Source organism: Maniola hyperantus, chromosome 20, assembly GCF_902806685.2.
Source record: "Maniola hyperantus chromosome 20, iAphHyp1.2, whole genome shotgun sequence".
NCBI classification, from domain to species: domain Eukaryota; kingdom Metazoa; phylum Arthropoda; class Insecta; order Lepidoptera; family Nymphalidae; genus Maniola; species Maniola hyperantus.
In genome coordinates, this window is record NC_048555.1 from 3,670,572 (window position 1) to 3,690,451 (window position 19,880).

Genomic DNA, 19,880 nt, shown 5'->3' on the forward strand with positions numbered 1-19,880 from the left:
TCCGAAAAACAATAGGTAACGTTCGGGATAGGGAATGATTTAATTTTCAACTATGTTACTTCATCACTTCGTAAATCAGATATGTCGTTACGATAAATTATCAGATATGTCTCAAGTAAATTTTGTGAAGATTTGATAAATGATTTCGGAGCTAGAGGACGGAAATCCTCAATGGTTAGCAGCAAATCGATGGCGATCGTTGTACAGCTTAGTAAAAAGTAGACTTTATCATATTACATAGGTACGTTATAGAGAGGACCTATATGCAAAATCTCCATATTCTACATAGATTTTGTGGTTTGAGCTGTACATTGATATGTCTGTTACTCAGTTTAGCCTTTATGTAATAGTGTGTCTGTCTGTCTGCTAGCCTTTCAAGGCCCATCCGTTCAACGGATTTTGACTAAAGGTATAGAGATATCTTGCATCCCGGGGAAGGACATCCCATAAATTAAAGGGGAACGGGATCTTTAAAAACCTAATTCCACGCGGACGAAGTCGCGGGCATCATCTAGTAATTCATACGAGAAGAAATTATTACTACCTATTCTATGATTATTAGATATAGGCACTGTTCTTCATATGACTCAGATATTTAAAGGAAAAAAAATATATATCACTTTGTATTTAAAAGTAGGTACGACGCAATATACAATATACAATAAGATGAACGATGAATGCATTGAATTAAATGATACGATACTTAACAAGTAGTCACTTATAAAGATTTCTTTATATCATGCGAACAAGTTAATTCATACCTAAATCAAAAGATTACTGAAACCAACATGCAGCTGTTAGATCAAGGTAAACAAGTTCCAATAGGTTGAATTTTTTTTACAAAATATCGAGACAAAGTTCTTGCTTTATAAGTCAAAATAAAAATACACTCATCATATTTTTATGCAACTTTGCATAATATTTGCTATTTAATATTTTCACTTCAAAGTGAAAATATATTGTTTTTACTGCCAAGATACTACTTGGAAAGAATTGTTGATAGCATTTTCAATTGTTTTTTTCTCTAATAACTTAGATACTTTTCTCTAGAACTTTTTCTTTTATTTTTCCTTACTCCTTAAGATTATACAATTATTCGTCAAAGGGCAAATCGTGGTAATCTCAGTAAATAGCACATAAACAATGCATTTCTGCAACGCATTCCCACGTGGATTGCGTGCATCGATAGAGAAAGATGTTACTTAATGAAAGGCTGTAATGTATTAATCGTTGGGTACGAGTATGTTTTGACAAAATAATGATTGTAATATAATATTGCCATGATAGTATGCTGTCATTTCAGAATTTATTTTATATTTAATTAAGGGTGATGTGAGTGATGCCCTTTTCATTCAGAACCATTTAAACAAAATCGATTTCTAACGAACCTATTTTCGGCTACAAAGAAATACATCGATTAAAATAGAACTAATTCTAGAGAAGTGTTGCTTATACTTATTTCTATTTTGACTTATTTTTGTTTGTAAGATTCATAAATGGCACTCGGATGTCGTTCCGCTTCTGATTTTTATATTATTAAGTACCATGTTTTTTATTGAAACCTTGGGTGATTTTATAATGCCAGTGATTTACGCTATTATAGTTCACTGTTAATTTACAGTTTAATTAATTATTGTATTTTTGGGCAGATTTTTCAATCGTTAAAATAATGTTTAACTAAGGAATTTTGGCGTTTTGACAGTTTTTTCTGCCAAAACATTAGTCTTATTTACCAGTTAATAAATATTCATTTTATTCATTCATTCAATGTTTCTTAAACATGAAATTGCCTCTAGTACTAGACTGGGAAATGAGTCGTCTGTAAATTCGTATGATAAAATGTGGTGTGGCGCATAGAATTATTACTCACTAGCTGATGCCTGCGACTTCGTCCGCGTGGAATTAGGTTTTTAAAAATCCCGTGGGAACTCTTTGATTTTCCGGGATAAAAAGTAGACTATGTCACTCTCCAGGTCTTTTTCTATACCCATGCAAAATTCACGTCAATCCGTTGCACCGTTGCGACGTGATTGAAGGACAAACCAACAAACTAACAAACCAACAAACCAATAAACCAACAAACCAACAAACCAACAAACCAACAAACCAACAAACCAATAAACCAACAAACCAATAAACCAACAAACAAACGGTACTGATCATGTATTAAATTGATGTGGCCACAGGTCAAATTTCGTCAGCGCATGTCATATCACTTATGCTATCTAAACTACGTTGATTGGTTAGTGATTTGGAGATCCATATTTGGCATTTATACTTTTCTCCATGCCTCATTAGAGCACGTCGATACGTTGCGTCGCGTCGATTCCAGATATTGTCGATTCCAGATTTTGTGTGTAAGCTAACTCTCTACCTATTCAATCGGTTCACGAGATACAACCCGCTGACAGACAGACGGAAGCACAGACGGACAGACAAACATACGGACAGCGGAGGCTTAGTAGTAGGGTCCCGTTGGCACCCTAAGGACCTTTGTGCACTCATCCGTGATTTTTCGGATCTGTAAAAAAAATACGAATCAAATGCACGTATTTGTATGACAGCCACTCCGAAAAATCACGGATACGAACCGAATACATATGAGTGCACAAACGTCCTAAAGTCCGGTTCCGTACTAAAGTCGTATTTTTTCGACATTTTGCACCATAATTCAAAAACTATGGTGCATAAAAATAAATAAAAATCGGTTTTAGAATTCACAGATGAAAACCTTTCACATGATACCCCACTTGATATAGTTATCTTATTTCGAAAATTGAAAATACTAAATTTTAGTTCAAGACCACAACTTTTTTGTGTGATGTAACCGCAAATTTACGGTTCTCAGATTTTTCCCGGAATGTCTGCTATTAGACCTACCTACCTGCCAAATTTCATGATTCTAGGTCAATGGGACCCTGTAGGTTTCTTGACAGACCGACAGACAGACAGACAGACAGACAACAAAGTGATCCTATAAGGGTTCCGTTTTTCCTTTTGAAGTACAGAACCCTAAAAAAAATATAAGCAATGAGGATAGGATGCAGAGAGAGTTTGATTAAAACTACATTAAGTTTTATATTTTAACATTAATTGTACCTAGGCTAATACGGATCTTTTAAATCTTATTTCAGGTTTGGTGACGAAGAGATGATGGTAGGCAGCCCGTCGTCTGCGGTGACGAATCCGCCGCCGACGGTAGCTACCACTGCGAAGACTGCGAAACCTACCACTATGAGAGCGCCGGTACCACCCAGGTAATATGCCTATTATTTTGTTTTTTCTCTTTGAAACACTATGTTAAACGCTATAATGATGACCTCCCTGCCGCAGTGGTGAGCGCTGTGGTCTTATCAGTGGGAGGTCCCGGGTTCGATTCCCAGCGTGGGAAATTCGGATTTTATTATATTTTGATCAAACAATGAAGAACATTGGGAGCAAGTTCTTTAGGTATTGTAGAATATAATGTGAGCCAGATAATATTACTTATACCCACTTATTAATATGAGCATAACTTTAACTTTAGCAGGAAAACATGCAAAAATAAATATTTCTAAAGAAGGAATGTGCTACATATTTTCTGAAGTAAAATTCCATTTGGCATAGAATTATTCCCTATAGCCAGTTGTTAGGTAATCGTTTCTGATACAGTAATCAGTAATAGGTATAATCAACGCGGGTCTAGATACAATAATTGCATACATAGATACCTATATGTACCTACACTACCTATTGCTACGCAGATGTGATGGTGCCGAGTCATCTTCTGTATGTTAGGTATGTAGCTAGGGTTTTATAGGGTTCCGTACCTCAAAAGGAAAAACGGAACCCTTATAGGATCACTTTGTTGTCTGTCTGTCTGTCTGTCAAGAAACCTACAGGGTACTTCCCGTTAACCTAGAATCATGAAATTTGGTAGGTAGGTAGATCTTATAGCTGACATTTGGGGAAAAATCTGAAAACCGTGAATTTAGGGTTAGATCACACAAAAAAATTAAATTGTGGTCATGAACTAATAATTACTATTTTCAACTTTCGTAGTGAGTGACTATATCAAGTGGGGTATCATATGAAAGGTCTTCACCTGTCCATTCTAAAACCGATTTTTATTTATTTTTATGCATCATAGTTTTTGAATTATCGTGCAAAATGTTGAAAAAATACGACTGTAGTACGGAACCCTCATTGCGCGAGCCTGACTCGCACTTGGCCGGTTTTTATTTTAATTATAGCCTAGCGCTTGGCTCAGGCTGCAATCAGACCTCAACCCTATCTGCGGGCAAGTGATGATTCGTACTCGCCAAGAAGATGGCTACCTATTTACTCTTGACTAAAAAAAAAGGTACCTACCTAGGAAGTTTACCTAGGTAAACTATAATAAATATATAAACTACCTAGGTACCTTCATTCATTCCCCTTCCCCTATCCTTCCCCGGGATGCAAGCTATATCTGTACCGAATTTTGTCAAAATCGGTTGAACGGATGGGCCGTGAAAGGCTAGCAGACAGACAGATAGGCAGACACACTTTCGCATGTATAATATTAGTGTGGATGTATTATATTATACGTTTATGTATTGTAAACATTAAAATAAAAACGTTCAAAGTAAATTAATTATTGTAATCACTTATCTACTACAATTTTCCACGGCTATAATTACGTGTTTACTACATGGTCTTCCGTAGGAAAACCTACTTAGCATTTAGTAATTAGTATAACCTCTAGCCAGGCAACATTATAAAATACAAAAAAGAATAGGAAAAAACTATATTTCTTCTAACTAGCTATTCCTATTACATCTTTCTACTAACATTATACCTACATGTGAAAGTTTTAATGTTTGCTATAAGTCCCGCAAATTGCTAATGCGCGTGGCCGCCATTTTAGTGACGTCAGCACTAGACTGAAGTTACGAGCTGATGGTATATTTTTATTTAAATATACGTCAAATGACGTCAAAATAACTTCATTAAGATGTTAATGAGACATGGTTCCAGCGTAATAGCAATTTGCGGGACTTATACTTCATGCCACAATGACTGAACTGATTTGGCTTACATGCTAGAATGGACATAGTTTATAGTTTATACGATAGGCCACTTTTTCTTCCGGAAAATCAAAGAAAATAAAAAATAATCTCGTAGGTACAATATTTCTCTACGCTACAAGAAAAAGCTTTCAGCGTCGAAGCTTCTCGAATTTAAGTCGGGATAATCCAAATGAACATATTATAAAACCTAAAGAACAAAAAAACCGGCCAAGTGCGAGTCGGATTAGCACACAAAGTGTTCCCTACCATCGTACAAGAAATAACACTTTATATTGTGATGTGATGATGAATGATGAAACTTTTTTATGATGAAACCACAAATTCACGGTTTTCGGATTTTCCCATTTACTTGTGCTATAAGACATTGCTACTTGCCAAATTTCATGATTCTAGAAAGTACCTTATAGCTTGCATCCTATAGGGTTTCTCTTGACAGACACGACATACAGATAGACAGACAAGGAAGTGATATAAAGGTTCCGTTTTTCTCTGGAAATACGGAACCCTAAAAAAACGACTTAGTTACAAATGATTACCTAATTTTTTTAACTTAAGTGTGACTTTAGTTCCATTGTTAAACTTGATTAAATAATTTATTATCATTAACAATTTTAAGCACCATGCATAACTAATCACAAAAATTTTAAATTCTAAACCACAAATTTATTACTTGGGTGGATATCTACAAAAAAGATAAAACAGGTATTTCCAAAATACTTGGAAAACCAAATCTTAATGGTTTTAATATTTAGATAGAATGCCTACGTAAAGCATTATAATATAATTGGTAAAATTTCCTTAAAAATTCTGATAAATAAATTGGCGTAGGCAAAGCGAAGAACAATTATTACCTAACGTCGACTAAACACGTGAGTAAAGCCGGGACAGATATTAAATATAATTATTACCTAATTCAAAATAGAGAAAACCTACTACACAAACGATTTAATCGCCGCTAAAATGTTTTACGAAATTTCGTACAGAGATAGCCCGCGTTTCGGGGATAGGTTACTTTTTGTCCCGGAAAACCAGAGTTCCCACGAGATGCTTTTTTTTAAACCACAGACCACTAATCCAGTCTCTGTTTTTAATAAACCTATAAATCCACATGGACGAAGTTGCGGGCAACATCTACGCGTATTTAGTACAGAGATAGCTTGAAACCTGGACTTAACTCGGAAAATCAGAGTTATTAATCATCATTAATAAATACTTAATAATGGAGAATTCTCAGGCATGCAGGTTTCCTGGTGAAAGAAAACTTCACCTAAAAAGTTCCCCTCCGAAAAGTTGAGATGCGTGCCCGGGATCGAACCCCCGACCTCCCAACCTCCACCAGACCAGAGGAGGACGTCTTAACCACTAGGCTATTATCGTTACTTATTATACTTACGAGTATTTATACTGAATTTTTTTTCAGACCAACTCCCGTGTCTTGGGCGAGCGTAGGAGCAGATTCAATGCCGACTCGGTATACGCTGAGGCCGATCAACGAAATGCCTTTTGTTTACACCACAGCCATCACTTTCATCGACCAAATCGGCATCAAGATTATAAGGACAACTGAACTTGTCAGTGACATTCTGAGGAACACAGTAAAAGCTGTGATAGGATGATAATATTGTAGAAGAAAAGAATACTTTTTTTGTAAAGTGATTAACTGTAAGAGCCCTGACACACTGAGACGCCATGGCGACGTCGCTGGCTACCTCTGGCTACCTACTGTTGTCTGTACTCTGTAGCCATGTGATTGCTAAAGAAGTAGTAGTACAATAACTCAACAGTAGCGAACTGCGAACACAAACACGCGGGCATCCGTCCTGGCGATCAGTAGGCCACTGCGTGACGGAGGCGTAACTTACTTGTTTACAAAATATTGGCGCCTTGGCTACGCGTCGCCAGGTTGCCAGAGTGTCCACTCTCCACGTAGAGACCGGTCGGTCTTAGCTACTGTCGGACCGTAGCCAAGTGAGTTAACTGCCATATATATCGATACAAATTGTTTAGATACGTAGCTGGCGAGGTCGCCATGGCATCCCAGTGTGTTAACGCTCGTATAGTGGTCGCAACTTATAAAGCGAGACGACTTGCAAGATTCTTGCACGTTCTACGAACCTTGCGGATCTTCTCTTGTGCATAAGAAGAGGCGACCCGCAAGATCTATGCGATCGTCTCTTGCCGTCAGCTAAGCGCTAACAGAATTAAATTTTTTTATTGTAGTGTTTCAAGTTCTAAATGATTTTCAAATGCATAATATCAATAGTTACGGAACCGGCAGGGTTTGAACCTCGGGTCTCTCTGGACTCTCGGCCGCGCTGCTAGAATTGTCATAGAATTTTTAAAAACATGTATGCATTTACGCGCGGTTGGTTTTAAAAAAAATTGCGTTGTGGCAAATAATAGATACTTAAGTCACATGAGTGCACCTATTTAAGTCATTTTAGAAATCAGTAGTTTTGAAAATGAGTCGTCCTCAAGTAAAAAATCCGCGGCACTGACTACTTGATACTTCAATAGTCAAAACACCTCGATAAAGCAGCAGTTCTGTTTGGTGGTACCTTTTAAATACCTATCGTAATAAGTAACGTAGATTTGAGCCTAAATCATTTGAAAAATCCCTTTAGGTATGTGTTTGCAATTTGCAGAGTCTATTATATAAATTATACCAAGCGTCTTAGTCCAAATTGTTGATATTTTGTAGAAAAATCATGAAAATTATACAAACGACTTTAGAAATTTAATTATTGTGGCTAATTCCTTTGTACACAATCTCTAAACTAAACTAAAATAGCACGTCTAAATCTATTGCTGTCCCTTTCATGATGTTGCTTGCTGAAAAGGATAGCACTAGATTTAGACCTGTTAATTTCGTTTAGTTTAGAGATTGTGTACTAGAGAATCGGCCCCATTGTCTATTTAAAAGTTAGAAGCTATTGTTCATAGAATAATGTTATGTTGCTGTGACATATATAACTATTGCCAGTGCACTTTTAGTTTTTATTTCGACAAAAGTCCATGTCTGTTTATCATTTTAAAGAAAATTCCTTATGAAAATTACTAATACTCATACTTATCGAAGTAATATTCAAATATTGAGTAAAATTAAGTTATTAAATTCGTTGACTTTTAATAATAATTAATAGTTAGGTACCTATTTTAATTAAGTAAAATTAAGTTATTTTTTTATACAACTTAAGTGTTCTTACTTCATAGCATAAGGTAATATTTTTTCTTATATTTTGTTAACAATTCGAGATTATTATATTATTAAGAACCCAACCTACTCCTGTCTGACTATCAGACTACCATCTCGGAAAAATATCTTGATAATAAAGGACCTTCTTACCTTGTTTCATGATAATATCTAATCTACACATACCTATAGTCCATTAGTGTTCTCTAGTTTATAATACTTAATACTTATATTCTGTCCCTTTAACGATAAGTTGATCAGCATTTAATATGCAAAAGGCTCTACCTAACACTTAATCCATACTAATATTATAAATGCGAAAGTGTGTCTGTCTGTCTGCTAGCCTTTCACGGCCCATCCGTTCAACCGATTTTGATGAAATTTGGTACAGAGATAGCTTGCATCCCGGGGAAGGACATAGGCTTTATATCCCGGGAGTTCCCACGGGATTTTTGAAAACCTAAATCCACGCGGACGAAGTCGCGGGCATCATCTAGTAGTTTCTAAAGTATATACATAGGCAGATGTTCTTATAGGAACAAAAAAATACAAAATCATCTCATATTATACCTTAGTTAGGTAGGACCTACTAATTGAAATGGATGCAGGCATTCCACGATTTTTAAAAAAAAACATACCTACGTACTATCGTGTTAAATTAAGTTATATTGTAAAATGGATAGGTATGCCTACATAATAATACCTATTATATTATGATTAGAATAAAATGTTAAATTATTATTAATTCGTACAAAATAAATACGAATTGAAATGCTCCACTCAATTAGGGTTGTAAGATTTTTTTTAAGTTAAACGAAGCAGTGACTCAATAAATACATAATTTTCTATTTGTTTCGTTTCATTCTGATTGTTTTATAACCTTTTACAAGGTTTTAGGTAATGTCCGTAGCATCCCGGCAAGCTGAGGGCTGAGGCTAGGACGGACAATAGAATGTAGATATGTACCAAAAACCGGCCAAGTGCAAGGTTTCGTATTACAGTCGTATTTTTTCGACATTTTGCACAATAAATCAAAAACTATCATGCATAAAAATAAATGAAAATCTGTTTTAGAATGTACAGGTAAAGCCCTTTCATATTATGATATTCCACTTGGTATAGGTACCTACCTAATAATCTTTCTTTGAAAGTTTTGAATACTAATTATTTGTTCCTGAACACATTTTTTTTTTGTGATGTAACCACAAATTCAGGTTTTTTACAAAGTTTTCAGATACTTGTGCTATAAGACCTACCTGCCTGCCAAATTTCGTGATTCTAGGTAAACGGGAAGTACCTATCCTAAAGGTTTCTTGACAGACACAACGATGTGATCCTATAAGGGTTCCTTTTTACGTTTAGAGGTACGGAACCCTAAAAATAATGTGCCTCATAGTGTGATACGCGTATAATTAAAAAAAATGTTTAAAACTCCAATGAAACAATCATGTAAACAGCTGATCGCGGAAGTGAACTCGTAACATTTCTGTGAACTCGAAGGACCGTTTGAACGGTTGCCGAGCAGCAGAGACAACGAAAGAATCTATGGCACTAACTATTCAGTACTACCTACCTACATACCTCAAAAACAAAAGTCATGTTAAGTACCTAAATAGGATTTATCAAACATGCTGTAGGTAGGTATATACTAATTGTATACCTACATCAAAAGTTCCTGAGCTCATATGATTTAGGAGTGCCATGCAGCTGCATCATCAGGGTTGAAACTTGGAGTTTAATACTAAAGTCCTGGAGAAATCTTTGTAAGTAGGTAGGTATACATAATATTGTTAATACCTTCCTGAAAATATGTAAATTACTATAGGGGAAGAAATATCAAAATCGGTTCCTTCATTGTCTTTGAGATAACCTTATAAGCATACATACACACGAGTCACGAGAAAAGAACGCCTGCCAGGAATTATACAGCATTAGCTATTTTGTGTTAAAAAGGCGCGAATGCTGTGGAGGTTAAAAGGCAAAAATATGTGCTAATGACACGCGTTCCACTGCCTCGATAAAAAAGCTTCTTAAGGCCCGGTTTCCACCTAAGCGGAGCGGAGAGGTGTGTTCTGTCGACCTAACAGATTCTTAATTATGTCGTGATAAAAATATCACGTTACGCTTAGATGGAAACCGGACCTTATGGTGTTTTATATCTTACAACTTAGGTACGTATTGAAAAAAGATTCCTCTATTTATAATTTGTTTTCATACAATACCTACGCCAATTCTTAACAAAAACTAACAACTTACTAAGTAACTTAGCTGTAGCTTCTTATACAAAAAGATTAGAACTTAAATCTGTATTGTACCAAAAAGTGAAAGCATTTAATATACCTACCATCAGCTAACCGTATCTCGGTTTCACTTTCATTTTGTAAAAGTGAACGCTCAAGGGACCTAGTTGCGTAATAACCAAGACGTGATTAACGAGACTTGAAATTTTTAAGTATCCAGCCAGTTCAGTGGTCGAGGTAAAACCTATTTATTATTACCTGACTGCGGCGAAGCCCAAAAGGCGGGTTATTTGTTGGACCTGTATATAATTCTGTTCCTATGTCCGCTTGTAACTACTCATAACGGCTCAACCGATTCGAAGAATGCACCAGCTTCGTCAATTAGCCGTAAGGGGCCGTAAGTATATATACATCAACGTCGAAAGAAGAAAATGCTGTTTCTCTAACTTGGAACTTGAAATCAAGCTCAAAACTGTACCTTCCTACCTACCAGAAAAGGAATCTTATCAAAATCAGTATAACTATCTTAAAATGAATGTAAAGGTTGCATTAAAATCGTCAATCTACCTTTGACTAAGGGAGACGTTGAGGCGAGCGACCGCGACGCGCGACCTATAATTACGCGACACTTGTGTCGCGTGCCAGCGTCGTAGCTGTCGCGTACGGCGTATCACAAAGTATGCCTTAGTTGAGATGTTGTTGTTGATGTTTATGATGAAAAAAAGACATGTTAATGCTTTAAGCATTTAATATATTTGAGTAAATATATCACACCAATTTTATTGTTCTCAATATATACTTTGAGCTAATAATATATTTTATTAGAGAGTATATTTAAAACATACTTAATATTTATATTCTTTGAGATTGTTCCCTTGTGATTTGATACAACATATATATAATTAAGTAATTAGACATCAAAAAATCATATCACTTATAAAATAAACATAGTTATTAAGGGCTAGTGCAGACTGAACTACAAATGCTGCAGGAACATTTCGGACAGTTATACATAATATAAAATATTATTACCTAGTATAGTAACCTAAGAAATAGATAAAAATGATGAATAGATAGAAATAGATAAAATAACCACAAGCAATGACAAAGTTTGTAGAAGCAAAAGAGTCAACAAGCCCATGGCAATGCTTTATGATTCTTAAAGACAATGCACATGTTTCACAAAATGAATGAACTAAGGCCACAAAGGAAACCAAATCCAGCACTTAAGAACAACCTTATCTTTTTCAAATTGAGTTATCAGTCCAGATTCTACAACAACCGTAGAAGCACAATATCCCACTGAAAATTCATTTGGTGCACTAATTATAACTCTAATCAAATTGGATAAGATTGATATGCAATTATTTGCACAAAAGCAGTTGCTTCATTTGCAGTACTGTGTGCTCTAGCCCTTAAAATAAATTGTTGTTCATGAGATATCTTAATAATAAAAATTTGAGATAAGTTACACAACATCATAACAATCATAACCTTTGATAAATGGAATAAGTATAGGTATCTAAAATGTTGATTTGCAGCCAATAACTACCACAAATACTTGACAACTTTTTACAACAAATAAATCTGTAGTATTGTTTATAACAAGGCTGATTTAATAGTGTTAGCATTACATCAACCCGGATTACAAAATGGAAGTTTGCTGTGACATTCGTTTTGCAGTTAAAAGACTTGCTATTTTATTCTTTTTTGAATACTTTATCGCCTACAGTAGCGTCTACACTTAAGTCTTAATAGTACAATTTACTTTGCCAATGTTACATTAAGTTGGAGGAGAAGACAAAAAGGAGTTTATAAGATATTTGTGTAAGGTGCCAAAACCAACTGGTAATACTGGTCAACATGTTATTCTACAATCAGATCAGTGACATTATCCTTAGTTACAAGTGCAACAAGACTGCCACTTGGAGGCCTCTCATCTCCCTTCATCCACTTTGCAAACAACTCCGCAACAAAGCTCAGGGGTGTCCAAGTACCAAAATCAGCTTTCGGCATCCACTTCCTGTTCATTTCTGTATCCAAGGTCACAGGTAAGATTGCAACTGCAAGCGAATTTTCTGGCAACCCTGAATCTTTGGCACCTAGAGATTTTGTTAATTGGTGAACAGCACCTTTCGCAAGACCATAACCAATCATTCCCGGCGTGCCTTCCAATGCAGCTTTAGCACCTGTCAGAGCAATTAAACCTCCAGGGCTGAGGTACTTTGCAGCTACTGTAGCTGCAATAGTTGAACTCCAAACGGATTGGCGCCACATTAGTTCCGCTTGCTTACTTAGATCCTTAGCCGCGTTGCCGCCTGCCCAACCACCGGCTACACAAATCACAGCATTCACTTTCTGACCTTGTAACGCCGCTCCAAGCTCGTTTACGACGTATTCCTCTTGCTGGACCCACGAGAAGTCCTTAGGCACCATAATGTTGACATCCGCACTCTCATTCGGGTTGAGATCGACACTTGCGACCCAATAATTCGCATTTTTGAAGTGGTTCACGCAAGCTGCCCCTAAAGCACCACGTCCACCGTACACAATGATTCTTCCACTTGCCATTTTCACGTCTTAATTGATCCGCGGTACACAGACAACTAAACGGCGTAAATTAAATGGTACTGTATGTAACAGCCTCTATCTTAAAGTACAAGTAGCCTCCACTATCACTTTTTATCAGCGGTGACACAAATGACAACAAAACCGCGAAGGTTGTGGAGGATATGGAAAATGGAAATAACCGGTAGCTCGTGGGAATTCTATGATTCAAATCAACTTCGTTTTCCTTGTAAATTAGTGTTAATTATTCAAAATTAAAAAAAACAGGTACATATACACAAAAAACTAACCTTTTGATTGGACACTGACATTGACACTAACTGTCAAGATGACAGCTAAACGTCAAGCCACCCAACCATTGGCTCACATGTTGGCCAATGTTTGACAAATAATCTCGTAATTTTACAACTCGTAACTCATCACTACAGTCTGGCTAACGGAAGTAGAGTGGAAAGGCGCGGTAAATTCAAAAAATATTTGCATGATGGGAGCCGCAATATTAGTACCTATTTCAGTCCTGAAATAAACTAATTTGATAGAACAAAAATAAAAAGAAGGAATTTCTAAAGTATCAAGTTAGGTTATTCTAAATTAGTATGACAGACATACTAACTGCTTTATATAATATTTCCTTATTATTTATTTTTTATTTCCTATAATAATCTATGATCAGAATTTGGAGCTGACATTCTCCTTAGTTTAGAATAGTAGGTACTAGGTAGATATTTTTTTAAAGTCGCACTTGTCCAGTCTACTTTTATTGAATATAATCTAGCGGCAAATTTGAATATCATTCATTTAAGAAAATAACCGACTTCGAGTATTTAAATTCTAAAATAAAACAAACTTTTCTCTATAAATGTGATTTAATTCACCCCATATAAGTTATAACTAAAAATAAGAATAACGCGTAAAATTTAACTCCTCACGCGCCATTTAACATTATAACTTGTCGTGTAAAAGTACGATTTAGTCCTTATAGGTGAACCGAACTTTTGACATGACAGTAATTGACCTACATAGGTAGTAGTAAAATGGCGCGTGTTTTTACGGACTATACATATTAATTAATTACCTACCTACAACAAAAGAGATTCATTTCATTATTAACTATAATTTAAACTTGTAGTGGGCCCGCCGCATATTGAAAAAGTTTGTCAGACAAAATCTGACGCGCACTAAAATGCACTCTACTCAACGCACACTCAACCATATCAAACTCTTACCCTGACATGGCTAATTTGTGTATAGCCAGAAGAGAAAAAAACTCATATATTTGTATTTATATACTACATACATACAAAATACAAGCATATACATTTTACAGACTCGCAGTAGGTAACTAGGTACCTACCTACATATTAGAATTTTGCCAGAATGTTGGAAGTCGCGCATTTTTTTTTTTGCTGCACAACAGCAGATAAGAACCAGAGAGCTGGCGGCCAATTGTGAAGTGTGAACTGATCGGACCGAAATATTTGATAATTTGCGGGGTATTAGGTATGCCCATTTGCGGACGGTCATCCGAGCGAGCATCTGAATGTTTGACATTTTCTGATAAATTCGTCGATATGCGGTGAGCCTATCATGAACAATTATTTTGAACAGCTTCTTTCATATTTGTATAATATTATTTGGTGTATACTTACTCTTAAGCTTAAAATATTTTCATTTCATTTTTCATGAAATATACCTATTATGTACAACTTACTTATAAATAATATTATGTGTACTTTAAAAACATACGAAATATAAAACATAAAATTTTAACAATAATAACATAAATGACAAATAATAATAACATATATGAAGCTGGGTACCGAAATTATTACAATGAATGCTGTAGGTACCTATCGGCCTGTGACTTATCTACATAAAAATGTTAAAGTGAATTAGTGTCAAAGGATATTGAATAGAAAATTGATAGAACAATATTGACAGTGGTGCTTATAAGTTTAAACATTAGAGATAAATTATTTAATATTTCTGCAGAGCGCTGATGAGACTGATGATTTATATCGAAAATAAAACCGAGGACTATGGCAGCTAAAGCTGAAATTACCTAGGAAAGAAAAAATAAAAAATATTAAAACACAAAAAAAACGTAAAATAAAATTAAAGAACCTATATGCTATGTTATATATGTATCTACCTATTACTTTCTAAATTGACCTACTTATTAATTATTTATTATTTTATTTGGTAACATACCTGTGTCAATAATACAGGTAAGACGTAATATAACTAATATTTTAATTTTTATCTACTAGTTTGTTGCCTAAACTAGTTTATTTTTCAAATTCAGTCAGCAAAAAAATAAAATGAAACTAAAGAAAAACAAATAAAATAGCAGTGCGATCGTAGCATTCTATTCGGTTACTTACCTGTATCAAACACAGGAGCAACCTAAATACGAATACCTACTTAATAATATTATATTTACTTAATTATTAATTGTTGTCATATAATGAACTAGGTACTAGGTACTTAATTTTTAAAATTATTCAGTAATGGATTAAGGATAGTCAAAGAGCCGTTGTCGAAAGAATCTTGCATAGAGAGCGCAGGGTCAAGGCCAAATGTCATTTTGATGACGTCACAGAACACTACACCTGTCATCAATCCCACGGAAATGTGGTAAAGCCAATCAGCAATTTTCTTCTGCTTATTACTACTTTCTCCGTCCATAGCCGAAATAACTAAGGCCAGAATTCCCGCGCTCGCCTGCATTAACAAAAAAGTTTTTAAAAATTTAAAAAAAAAATATTTAACATTCCATAAAATTCTAAGAACCAAATACAAGAAATTCTTCTCTTTTCAGATCTCGATTAAATATTAGATGACTGTTTTGTGAACTGTTATGGCATTTTCTGTTTGAAAATAATGCCAAAAACCAGTTACTTCATATATTAGGTAATTCTTATTCTAAGCTTCATGTTATATTTTATGATGCTTCATATTTGACCGTAAAAGGAGATAAAATATACTCTACCTACTGTTGTTTCTTTTACTTCAATCTTTGATTTTTATTATTTTTATGCATTTATCTAAAATTAACTAGCAGTAGTATTGGCTTTTCTTAAATATTCTGCATTGATATAGCTTAAACGTTCTAATACTAATGGATTATTTGAGTATTCAATTCCGAAAGCAGATATAACAATGTTTGTAACGGATATAACGAATATGAATATAACTATGACGTCGTTGAGTATGACTGCAGAGGGCTGGTCTGCCTCATGATTTAGGTCCAATCCTCCAATCACTACGAACATTAAGCCAACGAGAAGCTAAAACAATACGTAGAAAACTTTAACTCACACTTTACCTACATCAACTAGAAGCCGATGACTTGATTTTTATTTGTCAATTTAGTCAAAGAAATTTTGAAAAACACCTGAAATGCGTTGGCTAACCATTAAAAATAATAGCATTAATTATAATCAAGTTCAAGATATCTAGCAAGTGAAGAATCAAATGCTGAGACTAGAATATTTAGCACCGTGACCAAAAACGCAGTAGCTGTTGTGCCGTAGTTAATGTTAAGCGCAGAGGTTCGATGCTGAGGCTCATGGAATTTGCAGTCTCGGAGCAAGTTCAGTGTAAGAAGCACCAGTCCCATCGCCACCTAAAATCTCTTAAATTTACCCACATGTCCCGAAATCTCTAGATCTTCTGTGAATAGAGGCTATGATTCCACACCTATCGGTAGACACAGAATTGTCTGCTCTACATTATTAACATTTGTTTAAAAAGCACTATAGCTGTTCGATTAAAGCCACCGAGTAGTAAACAGTAGCAGTGGATAAATGTCTGTGATTAAAGCCGATTGCCTGAATTTATAATATTCTTTCTGTTACAATGGATTTTGGCCAATAGCGAGAGAGTGCCGATTGCACGTTGATTGTTCGTTACATTCTAGCTGTCATTTTACCGTGATAGCTCTCTTACTAAATTAAAATGAATTTATTAACTTTGTTTCGCTCGTCCAATATTTACCAAAAATTCTAACAGTGCCAATGGAATATTTGTTAGTCTTATTCCCAAGCTCAATAATAATTGAGCTCGTCGTTACAAGTATATCAAAACCCCAATGAATTAGCTTGGTAATTAGCTTGGTAAAAACTAGCATAATTTATGGCACAGTGAATTAAGATATTAGTAGGTATACCTAATATAAAGGTCTTAACATTATGAAAGTACCTACTAGCTAACAATTAATTATAAAATTTACCTGTAAAATAATTGAGATGGATATAAGAACCAGAAGCAGCATATAGAACTCGTGCTTGGGACCAACTTGTAACACATACTTCAGCTGTGAGGCATTTGAAGTGAGAAGTGCAATATCCAGCATACCCTGCGCCACTGTCTTTTTTGTAGCATATCGGTTGGCATCGAGACCTTTGACCTGAGAAAAATAAGGTTAAGCTTATAAAACCTCTACTTATGTATGTGGGGAAACACATGGCGGTAAATGGTAGAGTCCTCTTTAGAATCCACCAAGCTTACTATAAGTCTTTAAAAAATCAACCGCAAGGCCCAAATTATTTAGAAACCCCCTTTTCACAATATGTTCTGCTACCTGAATATTAAATGAAATACTAATAACTATGACTATTGTCCTAAAAAGTCCTGAGCTAGTGTCCTACTCTTTGAAATCTATAAATTATTCACTAAAATTAGATAAAACTTAATTATTACTTATTAGTAAATAATATCACTTAAATTGCTGAACACTCGAATCTACGCCCGCCTTTACAATAGTATACTCTCATCACTAAAACAATTTTTACAGACTTATTCGTCATCTGTTGTTATTAGAGTATTGTAGACTTATCAAATAAATAGCTAGGAAATATTTAGTTACTGCTTCACATATTGCTGTAGCGGTATCTTGATTATTCAACACTAATTCGTCAATATTCACTTCGTTAGTCTCATAGTCTGTTTTATCGGAAGCACTTTTATCCATATTTTTGTCACCCATGATGTCGATTTTTACAGCACTTGACCTAAATATTTCTTCCTTTTCAACTATATAAGCGAGTTAGTGAGATTGCGTTCGAATACAAACTAAAATATTACGTAGGTACAACGGAAAAGTTAATTTTAGTTTCCTTTTACCAAGGCTAATAAAATCCGGAAATTAAGAATTACTCAATAGCATATTGCATTAATATAATGCATTATGCATTAGAGTTTTTACAAATGTGCAGAGATATCACAGGGTAATGGGTATTACTACGATTGAAAGTCAACGTTTAGGTAAACTTGGGTTAAAAGAAAATCGATAAAACACCAGAATAGAAAAGAGAGATTCAGGACATCGCAGATATTTTAGTTTAAAATGGTAATATCCAAAAAATCAGATGGTTTAGCAATTTTATACAATTTACTTAAGTTAAATAAAATAGAGAGTGAGATGGAATTCGAGCCTTGATGTGAAGTTGTTCTTAAAAGTGTTTTTTAGCTTTATTTTTAAAAACATGGTATGCTTTAAAACGCTCTGCTGAAAAATTACATTTTTGTAGATAGCCGATTGTTCTTTCTCGCTGTATCCGTCTGTCTGTATGTGACAGCATATCCAAAAACTTTTAAGAGTGTACAACTGAAAATTTCACATGATCGATTAAAATAAATAACTGATATGTATGTATCGCTTTAAACGGACTAGACTTTAGGTACTACATAAGCAGGTAGGTACATAAACAATATTAGAAAGAATCCTAATGTACCTACAAATAATTGTCATTTACATCATCACTAACACGCCACAGCCTTATTGAGTTCTGAGCCATTTCAGCTCCTTAAGACGAAACTAAACTAAGCACTAAGCATCGTAGTAACTCTTACCTGCATTTATAAAAATTTGGTACACAAAAGGCATATTATAATCTTACCCCGTTCCTTAACCCCGCTGGGAAAATAGACGCCATTATTATATTATTTAAATTAACAAATCAAACAAGCGTAAAAACATTTAAGTAAATTCACTAATTCAAAGAAGTATTAAGCATATTCAGTTTCATTTAAAAATTAAGGTTTTCATTGTTTAGTGTGAGAATGCAAGAGACAATACGTTGTCGTCGTTCGTTAGCACGAAGTTAAATACATACGAAAATCGATTCGGTTACTAGACAACGGTAAACAAAACAATAAAGGTAGCTACAAAATATACCCCCGTACGTAGGTACATACCGAAAGTATGAAAGGTCAATAAGATTTATAATTTCTTTAGCAGAGGCGTTAGGATCTAACCTGTAGCGCGTTAAGTTCATTGACTTATTCGTATCTACAGTCTACACCTACCACCTACCTACTTAGGTCGATGCTTTTAAGAAGTAGTAAAAATTTATAAATTTTATTATGATGCCCGGGACTTCGTCTGCATGGATTTATATTTTTTTAAGCTATCAGGCGACACGGATATAGTTACCTACACACCTTCGCATGTATATAAATAAATTGCCAAATTGTCTCTACCGGAAATCAAACCCGGGACTTTCCTTGGGACCACAGCGCTCAGCGCTCATGGAGGTTGTTTTTTTTCGTTTGGGGACGACGAAAATCCTCATGAATACCTCTGGCATAGGGGTTATTGGTTCGCCTTCTCCGTGCGATTCTTTTCTTTTGTCCTCAAACACCACACACTGAAATATTGCGTGCACGTCTTCTGTAGGTACCGCAATACGAGCAAGAGTCACTATGGGAGCTTTCGCAATAGCATGGAGGTAACACACCATGGCCACAAAGTGATTAAGTTATAAACTTATCCACTTATCCGTCATGGAGGTTGTCTATCTTCTTTTGCCTGGCATAGAATTT

At 35.1% G+C, this 19,880-nt stretch overlaps 4 protein-coding genes across 5 annotated transcripts in view; 1 reads left to right on the plus strand and 3 right to left on the minus strand.

The window, feature by feature from the left end:
* The window catches only part of LOC117991723 (uncharacterized), a 52,607-nt gene extending 43,523 nt beyond the window's left edge, over window positions 1-9,084 (plus strand). Inside the window, exons 4-5 of the mRNA XM_034979325.2 lie at window positions 3,135-3,257; window positions 6,472-9,084. Coding sequence (XP_034835216.1) covers window positions 3,135-3,257; window positions 6,472-6,667 — 319 coding nt within the window. The 3' untranslated portion in view covers window positions 6,668-9,084. The remainder of the gene's footprint in view (window positions 1-3,134; window positions 3,258-6,471) is intronic.
* The window catches only part of LOC138403748 (meckelin-like), a 208,030-nt gene that overhangs the window by 145,034 nt on the left and 43,116 nt on the right, over window positions 1-19,880 (minus strand). The window lies entirely within an intron of this gene.
* On the minus strand, window positions 11,215-13,342 carry Dhpr (dihydropteridine reductase). Its single transcript, XM_034979682.2, has one exon. The coding sequence runs from the start codon at window positions 13,053-13,055 to the stop codon at window positions 12,351-12,353; it is 705 nt and encodes a 234-aa protein (XP_034835573.1). The 5' UTR covers window positions 13,056-13,342; the 3' UTR covers window positions 11,215-12,350.
* Window positions 15,157-19,135, minus strand: NijC (Ninjurin C). 2 transcript variants are annotated; one of them, XM_069505227.1, is made up of 5 exons: window positions 18,956-19,135; window positions 17,287-17,463; window positions 16,561-16,680; window positions 16,172-16,342; window positions 15,157-15,776 (listed from the first exon to the last, which is right to left on the minus strand). In XM_069505227.1, exons 1-5 carry the CDS (start codon window positions 18,989-18,991, stop codon window positions 15,540-15,542), a joined length of 741 nt encoding a protein of 246 aa, XP_069361328.1. In that variant the 5' UTR covers window positions 18,992-19,135; the 3' UTR covers window positions 15,157-15,539. The 2 variants fall into 2 exon arrangements, with proteins under 2 accessions (XP_069361328.1, XP_069361327.1); XM_069505226.1 differs by lacking the exons at window positions 16,172-16,342; window positions 16,561-16,680; window positions 18,956-19,135 and adding an exon at window positions 17,923-18,062.

Coding starts and splice junctions, on each gene's coding strand:
- Dhpr (XM_034979682.2), bottom strand. CDS start 13,055: ATGGCAAGTGGAAGAATCATTGTGTACGGTGGACGTGGTGCTTTAGGG.
- NijC (XM_069505227.1), bottom strand. CDS start 18,991: ATGGCGTCTATTTTCCCAGCGGGGTTAAGGAACGGG. Junction 17,464..18,955: donor CAGCGGGGTTAAGGAACGGG/GTAAGATTATAA, acceptor TATTTTTCTCAG/GTCAAAGGTCTCGATGCCAA. Junction 16,681..17,286: donor CCATCTCAATTATTTTACAG/GTAAATTTTATA, acceptor AAGAGATTTTAG/GTGGCGATGGGACTGGTGCT.